Raw genomic sequence first — 17,605 nt, 5'->3', positions numbered from 1 at the left:
GCTCTTAGGTGAATCTTGTTTTTATGTAGCCTGTTTTTTTTGTTAATGGTATTCAGCTGCAACTAAATGTTTATTAAAAAAAAGAAACTGAATAAATATGTTTGATATCATCTTTTATTCACATTCGAATCGAAACTGGGGATCGAAAAGAATTGGAATCGATAAGCGGAATTCTAACGATACCCAACAAGTTGAAAAAAAGTTACATTTTTCTGAAAGAAACACCCTAAGTCAGAGCCTTTTTGACAGCTGACCAATGACAAGCAAGTAGCCAGAACTGACATTTCCATAACAACAACAACAACAAACAAAAAAAAAAATAAATAAAAAAATAAAAAATAAAAAAAATGGAGAAGGTGCCGGTAGATAAGACTTATTTAAGAGTAAAAAAATACAACACCAGCGCAAGAGCGAACTTCCTCTTTTCTCGACATTCATACTGTTGCAGCTGTTGTTATAGCAACAAAACACTCCCTCAGCTGCAATGCTGCCAGTTTTTTTTTTTTTTTTTAACTGAAAAAGTGCCCTTGTCAACTTTTTCTTGTCAAAAAAGACGCCAAGTGTGAACATAGCCTAAGGGTGATACAAATGTTGAAATCAATAAGTCACTCAAGGCCGTGCTGTATTTTGATCTGCATTGAGCATTGTGCCTAACAATGAACGGCTTCTCATCTCTAACTGCATACATGTTGACTCCAGGTCTCACAGGTCAGATTTACTGCTCAATGCTTCTGACCTACTACACACAATCTACCAAACTGCAAATGACCTTTCACAAAACCGACCAGTTTATAAAACACTCTTTTTTTAAAATTCTGACACAAGTGCAAACTATAGAGCAAGGAAAAAAGCAAGCTGACCCAAATGCAGCCTAAAATGAATCCCTGTGAATAAAGGCTGACAAAGAAACACAGACCTGAGTCTAATCTGAAGCTCTTAGCATAGGAGGAATGAAGCCTTCCTTCGCCACTGCTCACCCGTGACTCACAGCTCTACTAAAAGCACTTCTTCCCTTTTCAGACAGCCCAGCCTCTCACTCGTCTGCTTTGAAATATTGAGTCGTGAACCTTTCTGTCTCCTGCGGTGTAAAAAGCATGAGTCTAGAGAGGAGATCAGGTGGTCTCTGTGGTTGTTTAGTGCAGGGTGTGATGTTCTCGCAATGCAACAGCTTATCTGTTGTAATCATGTGTTTCAGGACGATTCTTATGCTAAAATAAAAACAATACAGGTCTAGCAGTACAGACGTCAGTAGAGTTATATTGTTCAAGCATGGTTCACCCTCTCGTTCAGAGAAACTATATGATGCCTGTATAAGGGCTGGCCATGTGATTTCCTGGGGAATGCAGAGAAGTGAAAGATTATGAACATAATCCCTCCTCCTATGCTTTTGTCCAATTCGTTCAAGGTTTTAGAGAATACCAGTGAACACTTATGATTCTCAAAACTAATTTAATACCACTGCAAAAACTCTAAGAATTTAGGAAAGAAATACACAGCTGTTTAAAAATTTGGGGTCAGAAAAGAAAAACAAATTAGTACTTTTATTGAACAAGGTTGCATCAGAAATTATTATAAGACATTTATGTTTTAAATAAACGCTGTTCTTTACAACTTCCATCAACCAATGCTAAAAGTATCACGGTTTCCACAAAAATATGAAGCAGCACAACTGTTTTCAACACTGGTAATAAAAAGAAATGTTTATTGAGCTCCAAATCAGTATATTAGAATGATTTCTGAAGTATCATGTGACATTGAGGACTGAAATAATGATGCTGAAAATTTTGCTTTGACCACAGGAATAAATTACATTTTAAAATATATTCAAATAGAAAACAGTAATTTTAAATAGTAAAAATATTTCACAATATTACTGCTTCTGGATCAAATAAATGCAGGCTTGGTGAGCAGAATCTCACTGTCCAAAAACTTTTGACTGGTAGTGTAGTATTCTTGCAATTTTATCTTTCAATGTACTTTCTGCAATAATTCAATATCAGTACTGCTAAGCAGAAAAGTAAATAAACTTCAATAATAACAACAGTTTTTATTATACCTATGTAAATATATTATTATTATTTTCTAATTTAAAAATTAAATATAAATTAAATAATGTATAAATACTTTTTCCCCAGGCTGCTTCCTATTCTACGGTACCAAACTAATATCCCTAGTTTATTGTGAACCTCCAAGTAAGTTAATTCCTTGTCAGTTACAGCTGCATCATCAGTAGTGGTCATGTTATTGATGCAACATGCATCTAGGACACCGAGAGAAAGTTTTGTTGACCAGGCCAATACTGCAAACATCAACCACTGCACTCAGCAGAGGTCACTGAAGACCAAAGTCTCATGCCAAAGTTCATCATGAAACCCGATCATCACAAATCAAATAAACCTGCAGGAGCGTCACAGTCCAACCGGAACATTCAGTTTACTTAACGGACGTCATATTTTTTCTCTCCCTGACAGAAATGTCTAGTGTGTTTTATAAGTGCTTGTCTCCATGAGAACAGTTTCCAGGTTGTAAGGGTAGGGCTGATAAGGGAATCAGTCACATGTGCTAAGCCTCGTGAGAGCTTCAAGGTTTTCTTCAGGAAGAAACTCGCTGACCTGACTAATAAAAGTCATATAACTTAAAAATAATCATGAGCTCCTCTAAAACACAGAGTCTGGGCCTAATCAGTTTTCTAGCGACACAAACTCTGTCAGGTTACACACTCCAGTACAAGGGTACTAATGATTAAAATACAAACGTGTGTACTTAATTGTACGCAGGTCTAAAACACTGAAGCAGAAACATTTCATATAGCATGAACGTGTGATAAAGTAAAACAAAGTAATAACTCATAGATTTAACTGCAGAGTCAGAATATTCAGGCCCAAAAAAAGTGGGACTCGCAAGGACTCAATAATTAGCCTACAAAAGTCTACAACTACAATGACTGATACATAGCTTTGTCCAAGATTATGGCTATAAATAAATAAATAAATTAATTAATTAATATATTAATAAATTTTTTTGCAATTTTAGCCATATCACCTTGCTGAATGAAACTGCTTTTTGCCATATCATATGTGACCCTGGACCACAAAACCAGTCATAAGGGTCAGCTTTTTGAAATTGAGGTTTATACATCATCATGGTTTGTTAGAATAGGACAATATTTGGCTGAGATACAACTATTTGAAAATCTGGAATCTGAGGGTGCAAAAGAAAATTGCTTTTAAAGTTGTCCAAATTAAGTTCTAGCAATGCATATTACTAATCAAAACAGTTTTGATAGATTTACGGTACAAAATTTACAAAATATCTTCACAGAACATGACTTTTACTCAATATCCTAATGATTTTTTGGCAAAAAAGAAAAACTGATCATTTTTGACCCATACAATGTATTTTGGCTACTGCTACAAATACACCCGTGCTACTTATGACTGGTTTTGTGGTCCAGGGTCACATATATGCTTTTTACGCGTATATCAGGGCTGTAACGATACATGTATTCGTACAGAACTGTCACGGTACGCACATCTCTGTTCGCTGCATGAGGCCCTACAACGAATACAGGCAATTCACCCTCAGTCCAGAAGGGGGTGCCCGCAGTAATGCAACTCTGTTTGATAACCGACTGCAGAAGAACAGCGAATGCCAGGAGTTGCGCACTTAAAAACAAAGCCCGCTAGACAGTGACCATGTGCTGATTCTGATGTTTGGTTCACTGTGTTTTATCATGATAAAGTACCAACTGCGCTGTCAAGTTAGCAATGCTAGAAGCCTGGAACTGATATGTTTTGTGTTTGTGTGCAACAGCGCGATTACTTCAACTTTCCTCATAACAGCAAAATCAACTTAAACAAAAAACAAATATAATGTTGCTTTCTGCCATTTGAGTTTCCTTTCTGTCACAAAACTGACTTGAAACTCAGCAAATATAGGCTACGTTACATGTCGCACCGTTTTTTTCCCCTTGTCTATCAGTTAACTAAAATATATTTCAAGCATTTATTCCTTGTATGTATACATGTAGTGCAGATTTTATAGCCTATATATGACATTAATTTGATATAATATTTAGTATTTTCACATGTAGGTGGAAAAAAATTGTAATTTGTACTACTGCCTGTTTAAAATAAATGAAAAGAAACCTAGCAGTAGATGCTTTTTTTCTTTTGTTGTATTAAAATCGTATCGAACCATGACACCGTGACATCTGTGTACCGTTACACCCCTAGTGTATATTATATATGCTTTTTGCCTTTATTTTATTATTATGACTCCCAACAATGCAAGCAATTTTACCAAAAAAGGCAAACATATCCAAAGTTTTTTTTTTTTTTTTTATTAAATTGTGGTTACATAAAAATACAGCTTTTATTTATTTCAAATGAATGCAGCCCTTGTGAGCATGAAAGAAACAAATCTTGCCGACTGAGATAAACAATGTTATCATCAGTAGATCTTTAGTAAAGTTTTCTTTAGTGTTTTTAATTTAAATTGCTCATGTAAAATAAATCAGTGAGGGTCAGACTATTTTGGTGCCCATACCTGCCTGAAAATAAACAAGCTGAAGGATGCACAGACTGCTTACCTGGAGGTACACTGTAGCGGGTGGCATTATTGGCGTCTGGCTGGGGTGAGACTTTACTAGGCTCGCGAGGAGAAAGTCTGTACGGAGAGCCTGGTCTACCAGCTCCACCGTGAGATTCCTGTTCCATCAGCTTCAGGTCATACGGCATGTAGGTGAACGGCTTACCTGGGGAGAGGACAAAGAAGAAAGTCTCTTAGAAACTCGCAGACAGGTAAAGACACAAAACAGAACATCAAGTGTGTCTTCTCTATTAGCGATCTTATTCAAGCCATACTCAAAGACCATAATGCATTGATCACAGGAATAGATACAGAAAGGTTAATTCAGTGCTATCACTGTGAATGCACTGGCAAGAGAAATGTCAAGGCAGGTTTTCAGAGCTACAGTCCGCCGGTCCGTGAGGACGAGGTCGAGCAAAACTTGAGTGTTTCTAATGGATATCACTACAAGAGAGTGACCTAATGTTCCTTTTGGTTGGCTGCTTCTGTCTGGCTCTATCAAAAACAGCACTGTTTCTTAGCTGAGAAGAGCAAAGTCCACTGTCTCTCTCCTGCACGCTGAACACCCTTCAAAAATCTGTTTTGGAGACCCATTCTAAAACAAAGAGGACGAGGAGGTGGAGGGGAAACAGAAAAACGTCCGTCTTTGCGGTTACTGTCTTTGCTCAAACTTTTTGGCATGTAAAAAGCGAGCGAGAGTGCATGGGAGGACAGAACAGAGGCACTACAGGCACATCACAATCTATTTGTTTTGCAGTGGTCCATCTGCTTGTCTTTCAGTCTGTTTGTCTCAGGGGTGATTCTGTAACCTCAATTTTGTATTGTTCACTGCTCTCTTCCCCTCAGAGGCAGTTCCTTTGGCCAGGAGTTCTCACAAACAAAAAGTGACAAATGCTCCACTCGGATGGGATTAGTTTGATATTGGGGAGGTTGGGTAAATGTCATTATTACCAAAGCTTCTCTGAGATTTTAACTGCTTGTGAACTGCCCCAGCCATTAACTTTTGTTAAGAGCCTTCTTCTATAAAATGAAGAAATAACCAGACGCAAAGACAATAAACAAATTCACATGTTGTTTAAATCTACTTTGTAGTGTGAACAATTTATTCATGCGTTTCATCTTTTAAAATTGCTTTGACCTCATAATTTTTTATTGAACCATAACTCGATCTTCTAATGGAAACAACTTCTCTCTGGTGGCATATGCCAGATTTCCTCAATCATTTAAACTTAAATTTAAATGTTGTTGTTTTTTTTTTTTTTACAATCACCTTCAAGCTCACTTTCAGATCTGCCCCCATTCAATCAACAACCAATGTGTAGAACCAAAAAAAAAAATTGCTGCCAGTTCCATTTTTTTGTGATTTTAAATGGGTAGTTCACCTAAAAATGAAAATCACCCCATGGTTTATTCACCCCCAAGCTATGCTAGGTGTATATGACTTTCTACTTTCAGATGAATACAATCCGAGTTACATTAAAAAAAATGTCCTGACTTTTCCAAGCTTAATGGTAAAGGTATAATGGTAGTGAATGGCTGATGAGATTTTGACGTCCAATAAAGTTCATCCATCCACCATAATAGTATTGCACACAGCTCTGGGGTTCAATAAAGGCCTTCTGAATAGAATCAGTGTGTTTTTGTAACAAAAATATCCAGTCTCTTCTTGGCTTATATTAAAATCCTCCAACATTTTTCCTTATAATCCTCATTTTGTAACTGCTGGAACGCCACTCTCTCGTGAACGCATGTACAACAATTAGCAGACACTAGAGATAAAAGTTTATTAAGTTTTAAATATGGAAATTTTTCTTTCAAAAATGCACTGATTCACTTCAGGAGTCCTTTATTAACCCCACGGAACCACGTGGAGAACTATGACGGATGGACGCATTTTATTGGGCTTCTACTGGACTACTGAACATTAACACAACATTAACAGCCATTATAAAGCTTGGAAGAGCCAAGACATTTATTTAATAAGACTCTGATTGTATTCGCCTGAAAGAAGAAAGTCATATACACCTACAATCGCTTGAGGGTGAGTAAATCACAGGGTGATTTTCATTTTTGGGTGAACTATTCCTTTACGAGCCTGTGAATCTACTCTGCTCAAGTATCTCCTGTAGATACTGACCAAAGAGTAAAGAATGGACATTTCAGAACTTCTTAGAGGGAATGCTTAGTGCTGGATTTATGGGTTTTCTTAATTTACAACTTCAAGCATTTTTGTGCATTCTCTTCTTCCTTCTGCGTCTTACTCACCTTCTCGGTCCACTACAGTGGGGCTGTGGGTAGTGACTCGCAGCCTGCGGTCAGACTCGTTCTGGTCCAGTCTCTGTTTGTCCTCCTGCACGGACTCATGTACAGCTTTGATTTGGTGCTGGAACATAGCAAAGCCGCTCAACGGTCCTCCGGGTACGCCGCTGTGACCGAATGGTGCTGAAACCTAAACAAACCATTCAAAGAGGATTCAAATGTGGGCTAGAAAACTGAAAAAAAAATTTCCATTAGAAAAATGTCAGTGACTAAAAGGTGCATGACTTAATCCCATTAGCAATAGCTGGTTCACTTTGCAACAAGATGCTACATTCTCATGACGTAAACCTCGTGAATGGCCAATCAGGGCCTCGGTTAGATCCATTTCACAGCCACACCAAATCGCCACAACAGACACCTCCAAACTAAGCAGCCCAACAGAGCAGTCAAACGTATTTTCACTCATGATTTCAATGTGGAAAATCAATTGGTATTTGGCGATTGCCGCAGAAGCGAATCACAGTGCTTGATCTGCGGAGGTGGAAACGGAGGCAGAACTCACGTGGCGGGGTGGCTGGGCCCTGTCTCTGTCCAGAGGGGCATATCTGAATGCTAAGTGGGGGTAGAGGCTATGGGAACTGACCATAGGGGGGATGGTGGCGGCCCGCTGCTGTAGCTGCTGCACATTGAGGAGTTTGGCTGAGGACACGACCACTGAGCCTGCAGTACCAAGCAATGACGGCTTCTCCAGAGAGAAAACTCTGCAATAGGAAGAAACAGAAGAATTAAATGCTACTGATACTCTACTGCTAGTTATATCACACATACACAACAACAAAGAGACCACAAGTAATTTTTCATTCATTCACCTGCTTTTGTAAAATACTAACTCAAGCAAATTCCCATGTTGGACAACTAAATATTTCAAACTAAAATCTTTAATAAAAGTTGAAGCAATATAAATAATTAATTACACACCAGAGCTCAACAGTAAGGAGTTTTTTTTTTTTTTTTTTTTTAATATATATCTAGAGTAGTTTAGATTTCTAATTGGCAGCTGAACATTTTTTACTGTTTTCAAGCAAAAAAAAAAGATTAATTAAAACGTTTAAAAGTTTAAAATGTTAAAATATAAGTAATTTACACTAACATTACATACATTTATGCACTGCATTTAAGGTACACATTTCATCAAGTTCATGCATTCCCTGGGAATCAAACCCATGATCTCACAGGAGAACTGGATATAAGAAATGGAATTGATCATGTTATATTGTTTATATTTATTTAAATATTACTGTGTGACACTTACTATGTGACACTGGACAACTAAACCAGTCACAAGTAGCATGGGTATATCTGAAGAGTTAATTTGCAAAAACCGGTAACTCCGTTTTTAACAATTCTCAAAAATCATGTTTTTCATTGTGCATTCCAATTAATCTTAATCTTAAACTGCAGCTGGGTTATTTTGATTAAGTAAAAATAACTAAAAAATACAGCTGACACAATAAAAACATAACATAGTAAAAAATAAGATTTTTGAACAAAAAAAAAAAGAAAAAAAAAAGTTATCTGAGAGTTACCTGTTTTTGCAAATAAACTCTTCATATGTAGCAATAGCCAACAATACATTGTATAGGGTTTTTATTACTGAAATTACTGATTCTTCTCCTATACCAAAAAATCATTAGGATATTAAATAAAGATCATGTTCCATGAAGATATTTTGTACATTTTCTACTGTAAATATACTAATATTCTATTTTTGATTAGTAATAAGCATTGCTAAGTACTTCATCTGGACAACTTTAAAGGCGATTTTCTCAATATTTAGATTTTTTTGCACCCTCAGATTCTCAGATGTATCTCAGCCAAATATCGTCATATCACAACAGACCATACATCAATGGAAAGCCTATTTATTCAGATTTCAGAACAGTTTTTTTGGTCCAGGGTCACATATAATTTTCATACATGTAAATTACCACCACCTTATCCATGCTACGAGAAACCAATAGCACTGCATGTATGAACACCCTGTAACAGAACATGAGCATCGGTTTCTCACCTTTGTCGGTCAGGTTCAGCCTCCACATCCTCATCCGCACTGCAGGTGGCGCTAGAGTCATTATCGGAGTGGTGCTGCTCCCCCTGTTTCTCCTCCTTGTCCTTGACCTCCGGCTCCATCTTCACTTGCACCTGCGCTCTGTCGCTGCTCGGAGCGGTCATCTCCACATCCTGCGGCTCACTCTTCGGATGGATCTGCATTTCATATGCCGAGCGTGTGCGCTCATCCTGAGGAAGCCCGTCTCCAGCTCCTCCTTCTGGACTCTTCTCTACTTTCACCCGTAGCTCGCTGTATGGAGGCTCCTGGCCCTTGGCATCTGCCACTGGGCCTTTGGTTGCAGAGACGTCCTGCTCTGACGTGCCGTCCAGAGCCGAGTTGGGATGAGTTAGCGAGTCGGATTTGGAGGGATCAGTTTGAGATGGAGAAGGCGCACTCTCTGTGTCCGAACTGTTATCGGGACCTGAGGAAAGGAGATGAAAGAGCGTTTGATTGAGCCATCACATCCTCTTTAGATTCTTCATTCATCTGTGCAAAGTGGACACAGAATATCAAACCCAATCTATTTCAATCTCTGCTACAGAAACACAAAAGCACAGAAGCAGAAAACCCAAACAACCCTGCCGTGACAGAGAAGAGGCGGCACTTGAGGTCACCATCGCTGTACGCGGCATCACGCAATCAAGTTAATGCACCTCTGGACAGCAAACATCCTTTGGCTAATCACTGCCTTTCAACTCTTGCCATGGGATAACATACCCACCAATGGCCCAGGAAGTGCTACATATGAAATACATGAAGCACTGCATAAACATACCATTCAAAATATGGGGTTGGTAACATTTTTGTAACTTCTGTTAAGCTCACCAAGGCTGCATTATTAAAATCGTGAAATATTACAATTTAAATGAACTGTTTTCTACTATAATCCTTTTTAAAAAGCAATTTATTCCATTTTTTAGTCTTCAGTGTCACATGATCCTTCAGAAATCATTCTAATATGCTGATTTGCAGCACTATGTAGCCGGTTGAAAGGTAGTGTGTATACACATAACCTAACTTACATATCAACATCACACAAACAGGCTTTATACGCAAAATCACAGATGTACTCCACATGCCCGCAGGTTGCAAAGAGCCAAATTGCCTCAAGAGAGCCGAAAGGAGCAACACATCCAACAACTAGAAAGCAACTATCCTTCTCTCTAAAAATGACTCCTCTCCCTCATTTATAATTCTTCCTTTCTCTTGCTGTGTGGATGCTCTCTGCCACTCTCACAGTCTATCTGTTTCTCTGTCCCTCTCTCAGAGAACGATGAAGGCTAACCTGCTTTGCTCCAGGAGCATGTCATCAGGCGCTACTCCAAAAAGCAGACAGGGGAGAGAAAGACAGAAGTTTGAGGGAACGAGAGCAGGGACAACAGAAGCAAGCAGCATCTACTGTAGCACATGATAAGTAACTAAGGAAAGCAGACCAGGGAAGAAGCCTTGCAGGTTTCTGTTTTTGCAAAGAGAATCTGAATAAATGTTTATAAGAAATGTTTCTTGAGCTCCAAATCAGCATATTAGAATGATTTCTGAAAGATCATGGGACACTGAAGACTAGAGTACACTACCAGTCAAAAGTTTTTGAACAGTGAGATTTTGAATGTTATTATTATTATTTTTTTTAAAGAAGTCTCTTATGCTCACAAAGCCTGCATTTGTTTGATGCAAAGTACAACAAAAACAGTAAAAATTTTGAAATATTTTAACTATTTAAAATAATGTTTTTTATTTTAATACATTTTAAAATGTCATTTATTCCTGTGATTTCAAAGCTGAACGTTTAGCATCATCACTCCAGTCACATGATCCTTCAGAAATCATTCTAATATTCAACAAACATATTCAAAAAAAAAAAAAAAAAAAAAAAGTATATTATTATAGCTGAGTAGATTTTTTCAGGTTTCTTTGATGAATATCATCACTTTTGAGAAAGCATCATTGCTAAATAAAAGTATTAATTTCTATAACTCAACTGTTTTAAATATTGCTGATAATAATGGAAATAAACAAAAGTATCTTGAACAGCAAATCAACATATTAGAATAATTTCTGAAGGATCATGTGACACTGAAGACTGGAGTAATGATGCTGAAAATTTAACTTTGATCACAGGAATAAATGACATTTTAAAACATTCAAACAGAAAGTTGTTATTTTAAATAGTAAAAATATTTCACAATATTACAGCTTTTGCTGTGTTTTGGAACAAATACATGCAGGCTTGGTGAGCAGAAGAAAATTACTGTTTTACATTTGACTAGTAGTGTAATGGCTGCTAAAATTCAGCTTTGCCAAAACTTTTGAACAGTAGCGTAGATGAGGTGGAAGGCGGCAAAGCGAACAAACAGGCACCCAAAGGGAAGGAAAGTGGGTTAAGAGATGTATAACTAATAATTATTGTACTTTAATTTAATTGTTCAAGTGTTGTTCCAAGTGCGCTGATGTGATAAGCTACACTGTGTTCATGTATCATACCAGTACAAATTTTCTATTTTCATAAGCAAATAACTACTCATCGTGTTTCAAATGCAAGCTATTCCATACAAACTTTCTGTACATAGAAAAATATAAAGACTTGAAGTCGAGTTGTAGCGCTAAGCATCACACAACCATCCCTGAAAGCACAAAAGATCAAACATACTCGGCAGAAGCACTCCGTTTCCTTACAGCATACATTTTTGAGGCTTTAAAGCCAGGGAACGCTTACATAAGAGCAAGTGTGGCAGGCAGAATTAGTCCAGATCTCTTATCCCTACTGCACATTCCCCCTTTCTTCCACTCTTTTCTTTGTGTTTCTGTCTTTTTCACTTGTTTCCTCTCCCTTTCATACACCTCTCCCCCACCCGGCTGGTTCTCTCCTCATTTGCTCCTGATTCTCACTCATTAAGCGTACAGACAGAAGTAGAGGGAGGATGTTGACCTCTGTGGCAGTGCAGTGCAGTCTGGGGTTTTGCTGTCAGATCTAATCAAACGCACTGCAGTCAGACAGGTCAGCACACTGCTCTACTGCTCCCTCACTTCATCTCTCTTTCTGTGTCATTCTGACTGTTTCTGCTCTCTTTACATTACGGCCCCGCCGCTTCTCTTCCTCTCCGCTTGATCGGTCTCTGGGTTCATGGGTCACAGAGAAAGAGACTGACAGTGATGGGTTTTAGGGTGTTTGTTTAGGCATTAGAGCTCAAGTTGGAAGCAGCCGGCTGTAAAGATTTTAAATCACAGAGAGAGAGATCATACCATCACTCTCCTCGTCGTCATCAGGCGCAGGATCGCTCTGTGATGGATCTCGATTTCCACGGAGTCGCCGGGAACCCTGCACACAACATCATAAGAGGTGCACAAATAATAAGAAATACGCATGTGAAGAAAAGTTCACAACTATAGATCACACTAGAGAGTCAGATGCACTCAGAAGTCTTTTAAGTATCATGCTTACTAGTAGAGATATTACAGATATACGCCATTGTGCAAAATTTTGGGGTCAGTAAGGTGTTTTTTAAAGAAATTAATACTTTTATTCAGCAAGAATGCATTAAACTGATCAAGAGTGACAGTAAAAGTAATGTTACATAAGATGTCCGTTTTAAAATAAATGCTGAACATTTCTATTCCACAAATAATCATAAGACGACACAGAATGTTTCAGGAGCACCAAATGCTCCAATGATTTCTAAAGGATGTGATACTGAAGACTGGAGTAATGGCATTAACATCACAGGAATAAATGAGCAAAAGAGACTGACCCCAGATGTTTGTACAATAGTTTAAATATCTAGATATAAAAGTAGAGACCTCCTAAAAATGTACTTTTTGTTTGGATGTAGCAGATTTATTCCATGAATGCGTGATTTGTACCTGTACCTTGTGTTGCCGTAGTAGATTGTCTAGGTTGTATCGTCTCTTGTTGTTGAAGTAAAAGTTCTTACACTGAGCTTCACTCTTCGTGCCTACCATCTTAGCAATGGCTGACCAGTTCCTACCATGTTCAACCAGTCCTGTGCACAAAGAGAGAGAAGAGTAACATTATAACTGAATAGAATTTACCTACAGCCAAACAAAACCTTTAGTAATAAAATGTTTACAAGCATTACTGATGGTTTTCTGGATGGATGGATAGATCGATGGTGTTTAACATTAACCATAAGAACGTTCAACAACGTTCATCCTTCAGCGGCACTATTCAAAAACGTGGCTGGGTTTTAGTTAGCAATGACTGTGCAACTCCCTTTGCCCCGGTGATGCGGTGATAATCCTGCCAGCTTAGCTAGAATGGATGAACTAGTTAAGGCAGGATGTGCAGGGCACCACAAGGTTGAAGCAGCCTGATTAGCTGAACTCCTGATGAGCATCAGCATGAGAATCAGCCTGATGCCATGTATCCCAAAAAAAGACACATTTTTAATGATTATTTACGGTTGTAAGGGATTCAAATCACTTAAAGGAGTAATTCACTAAAACAATAAAAATGTAAAGATCATGTACTCACCCCCTTGTCATCCAAGATGTTCATGTCTTTCTTTCTTCAGTCGTAAACAAATTATGTTTTTTGATGAAAACATTTCAGGATTTCTTTCTATTTAATGGACTTCTATGGAGCCCCTGAGTTTGAACGTCCAAAATACAGTTTAAATGCAGCTTCAAAGGGCTCTAATCGATCCTAGCCGAGGAAGATGGGTCTTATCTAACTAAACAATTGGTGATTTATTATTATTATTTTTTTTAAATGCACATACTTTTTAATCTCAAACGCTTGTCTTGTCTAGCCCTGCGTGAACTCTCTGACAATTTGGGTATGTCCAAAAACTCCCATCTCATTTTCTTCTCTAACTTCAAAATCGTCCTACATCGCTGCTTAAGTACTGACAGTGTTTACAAAGTGAACATGCAAAGAAGGTCAAACGCCCTTTACAAAAAAAAGGTAAAACTGCAACAAGCTAGACAAGACGAGCGTTTGAGGTTAAAAAGTATATAAATTGTAAATGTTTTTAGAAAATAATCAATCTTTTTGCTAGATAAGACCCTTCTTCTTCATCTGTTAAAGCCCTTTGAAGCTGCATTTAAACTGCATTTTGGAAGTTCAAACTCACGGGCAGAAGTCCATTACATAGAGAGAAATCCTGAAATGCTTTCCTCAAAAAAACAATTTCTTTACAACTGAAGAAAGAAAGACATATCTTGGATGAAAAGGGGGTACATTATCTGTAAATTTTTGTTCTGGAAGTGAACTACAAATATTCCTATTAAAATGGCTCAATTTTAGACTATTCGCACCTAAAAGGGTCACTAACCAACTCTAAAGGGCTTGACAAACGTTATGGATGGCAAATCTACTGGTACAGTGGTTTGGAAGTGCTTTCTTCTGGCATTTCTCAGGTTCTTGCAATGTCCCAATTTGGTGGCAAATTAAAATGAGTAAATAATACAGATTAACTTTGGATTCAATTAGTGAAGTGACTTTACCCTGCGTAAGAGTGTGTTATCTGTAATTGTCTATTCCGGGTCACAGTACACATGACCAGGAGCACATGCATGCCAGGAGCAGTTGTCAGCTTCAGTGATCAAAAGATTTACACTGAATAAACACACATTGTTTTTCCTATGTGTTCTATCTTTATTATAATATTTCAAGGGATTTCCAGAAAGCACTCAAGCTATGCAAACAGCACAGATAACAAATGACGTCTGTGATACTGTATGTGACTGTGTGTTCACAAATTAAAGTTTGGACCAGATCAGAACAGTTCACTTGTCACTGATCACTGCCATGACTGTGAAAGCTAGGGCTCTATGATTTCTGCGATACGGAAAACACGGACTGAATAGTGTAATCCAGTCATAAAAATGATATTTAATGTATAACGTGGGTTCCCCTCGAATTTGCTGAATTTTGGATGAATAAATCAAAACTAGGTCAGTACACTTAACGTGTGTCTGTGAATACTAAGCCACAAAAATACTAGTTAAATATGAATCTTGCACGTTCTGCATGCCTCTGTGTGAATGAATGGCGCAGACGTGTGGTTTCGTTTACTACACGCATACTGAAGCTCGCCGTTTTCAGCCTCTGCCACCTCAATATATGAGTACATGAACACAAACATAATCTCTAGAACTGCTGAGATTAATTTCATGAGCATTTCATGGTTTCTTTTGAGAAAAACTATCATATCATCATGTAAATATGTGACTAGACTATGACATGTGATTTAAATTTCATCTGAATAAATATGCTATCCATTGATATATGGTTTGTTAGGTTAGGACAATATTTGGCTGAGATACAATTATTTGAAAATCTGGAATCCGAGGGTGCAAAAAAGTCTTAGAATTGCATATTACTAATCAAAAATAAAGTTTTTATATATTTATGGTAGGAACAAAATATCTTCATGGAACCTGATCTTTTCTTAATATCCTAATGATTTTTGGCATAAAAGAAAAAACGATAATTTTCACACATACAATGTATTGTTGGCTGTTGCTACAAATATACCTGTGCTACTTACAACTGGTTTTGTGGTCCAGGCTCCTTATACAAACAGAAACGTAAAGGTCTTCACAGCAACCCGTCAAAAGAAAAGTTTGGTTTAACTTAAAGAAACTATGACAGAAATATTTTACTTAGTGTAATACTACTACTACTACTACTACTACTACTAAAATTATTATAATGTTATTTTTTAAGGAATCTTTACCAGAAAATGTATTTACCAGAATTTATTTACCAGATAAATGTAAATACAATACTAAATAAATAAAAATACTCTAATTTTTGACATATAATGAATTAATTAGAGAAAAATTTAAAGTTTAATTTTTGTTAAACTTTTAATAAAAAATTAAGTTTTGTTAAGTTTCATGATTTCAATTAAATAAACATACTTTTTGAGTAACATTTCTTAATTTAATCACAAAACAGAGTCTAGAAAGTTTAAAATGAAAAAAAAAGCAAAAAAATCCAGAAAAATTAAACCAGAAAAAAAAAAAAAAAAAAAAAAAAAGGATTTCATAGGCTCCTGGAGGATCCTAGATAGCTCATCCCACTAAATGCCAGCCAAGACATTAGCTGAATGTTCTCAGAGACCATGAGGACAGAGCTTGAGATGCTTACATGCACAAATTTCATGATACATTTATATAAAATGTTTTTTAATCAGTATCTTACAGAAAATGTTCAAACATCTATCCTAAGCAATTTCAGCATGGTTAAGCCAAACCCTTAATGAATTTACCAAACACTGTACAAATGCTCAGTAAACAAGCTGAGATTGGCCTCTTCTCCACCCACCACATCTCTATCTATTTGTATGCATTTCAACTTAAAAAGCCCATCTAGGGATTTTGTTAGCCGCTAACAGCTCAAAGCTCCTGGAGGCACAACTAAGAACCAGATGTCCTGAAATGACACAGGTTTGAGAGTGTTTGTCATTTGTCAAGGTCCTGCATAAATATGTCACTGATCTTGCCTGAATCAGTAATCTCATGTTGTAGAAGTTGGCCACAGTGTCCTGGAAAGGAGGCCACAACCAGCACCTAAACTCATAAGGAAAGTGTGTGCGGTGTACTGATTGAGTACTCATGATGTCACGTGCATTGAATTAATTACCGCAAACATCATGGTTCAAGATCAACCACCTTGAGCCGCAGTGGTTTATGGCATGGGCTAACCTTGATACGGTCCCAACACAAAGCTTCCCTCTGTTATCTCTCTTCACTGGCCTTGTGTGACAGTAAAACCTGGCTTATGCTTGACGTGATGATACAAGCAAGAAGGTGCATGATTAATTTAACTAAAAAACCTGTAATGAGCCGTATATTTTCTGCTCACTGCCACCTGTTGTTTCAGCAAACAGTGTTTCAGCGCTTTTCAGGTTTGCGTGGCAGCTACAGTGGTTCTCATCAGAATACAACAACACTCAGTTCCTCCAAATAAATACTCAAACTCAGTGTGCAGTTCTCCTAGTCCCCAATCTGTCATGTTAAGACTGTCCTCCAATTAAACTGAACTGTGCAGCAACACTGATGGCTCACCAGAGGTCTGTGCAAAAGAAACACACACACACCTTCATGTTTGTTCCTCTGAGGACTGAACTTCCCCTCTACTAAAGAGAGGACTAAAAAAGACCACAAAGAAAGAGGAAGCAGAAGGAATGCACTCAGATGACCGCAGTCTGACCTGAAAACACTTCTGCAAACTCTGATGCTTTAAAGAGTCCTAGGGGTAGTTTGTGTGTTAATGCTTCTGTGAGTGCTTTTAATTTTTTATTAATACAAACACTTACTGCACTTAAATTTGTTTATCCGTCAATATACACGTGTGTGTAAACGTTCCTAATGCAAAAACATAAGTGTGCCTTCGTCTTATCTTAGGATATGCATCACAAAGAATTTCAAAAGTGATATATAAATAATAAATAGTCTACATTATAATATGAATCCAGGTTTGAGAAGGGTTGAACAACAAATTTACAAAAACTGCTTTACAAAAGTTGTGTTGATGAACTAAATAAGTACGTACATAAAGCGATTTTTTACTGTGCTACTACCCAGACTGTTAATGCAATCAGTCAAGCATACCAATCAGTAAATATCACTGTTTGATTCAATGCAAACAAGAGGAAGCTTCTTTTCCTCAACTGTGAC

At 37.4% G+C, this 17,605-nt stretch overlaps 1 protein-coding gene across 11 annotated transcripts in view; it reads right to left on the bottom strand.

Moving 5' to 3' along the window:
- ncor1 (nuclear receptor corepressor 1) overlaps positions 1 to 17,605 on the bottom strand; it is a 92,536-nt gene that overhangs the window by 26,005 nt on the left and 48,926 nt on the right. For 8 of the 11 annotated variants that reach the window (XM_051109877.1, XM_051109871.1, XM_051109870.1 and 5 more), the window contains 6 exons: positions 12,824 to 12,957; positions 12,200 to 12,275; positions 8,921 to 9,380; positions 7,412 to 7,610; positions 6,856 to 7,039; positions 4,592 to 4,756 (listed from right to left, as the gene is read on the bottom strand). In XM_051109877.1, coding sequence (XP_050965834.1) covers positions 4,592 to 4,756; positions 6,856 to 7,039; positions 7,412 to 7,610; positions 8,921 to 9,380; positions 12,200 to 12,275; positions 12,824 to 12,957 — 1,218 coding nt within the window. The remainder of the gene's footprint in view (positions 1 to 4,591; positions 4,757 to 6,855; positions 7,040 to 7,411; positions 7,611 to 8,920; positions 9,381 to 12,199; positions 12,276 to 12,823; positions 12,958 to 17,605) is intronic. The other 3 variants (XM_051109875.1, XM_051109880.1, XM_051109876.1) reach the window with 1 other exon arrangement.

Source organism: Labeo rohita, chromosome 5 (assembly GCF_022985175.1).
Source record: "Labeo rohita strain BAU-BD-2019 chromosome 5, IGBB_LRoh.1.0, whole genome shotgun sequence".
Taxonomy (NCBI): domain Eukaryota; kingdom Metazoa; phylum Chordata; class Actinopteri; order Cypriniformes; family Cyprinidae; genus Labeo; species Labeo rohita.
This window is presented reverse-complemented; position numbering and strand designations above follow the sequence as displayed.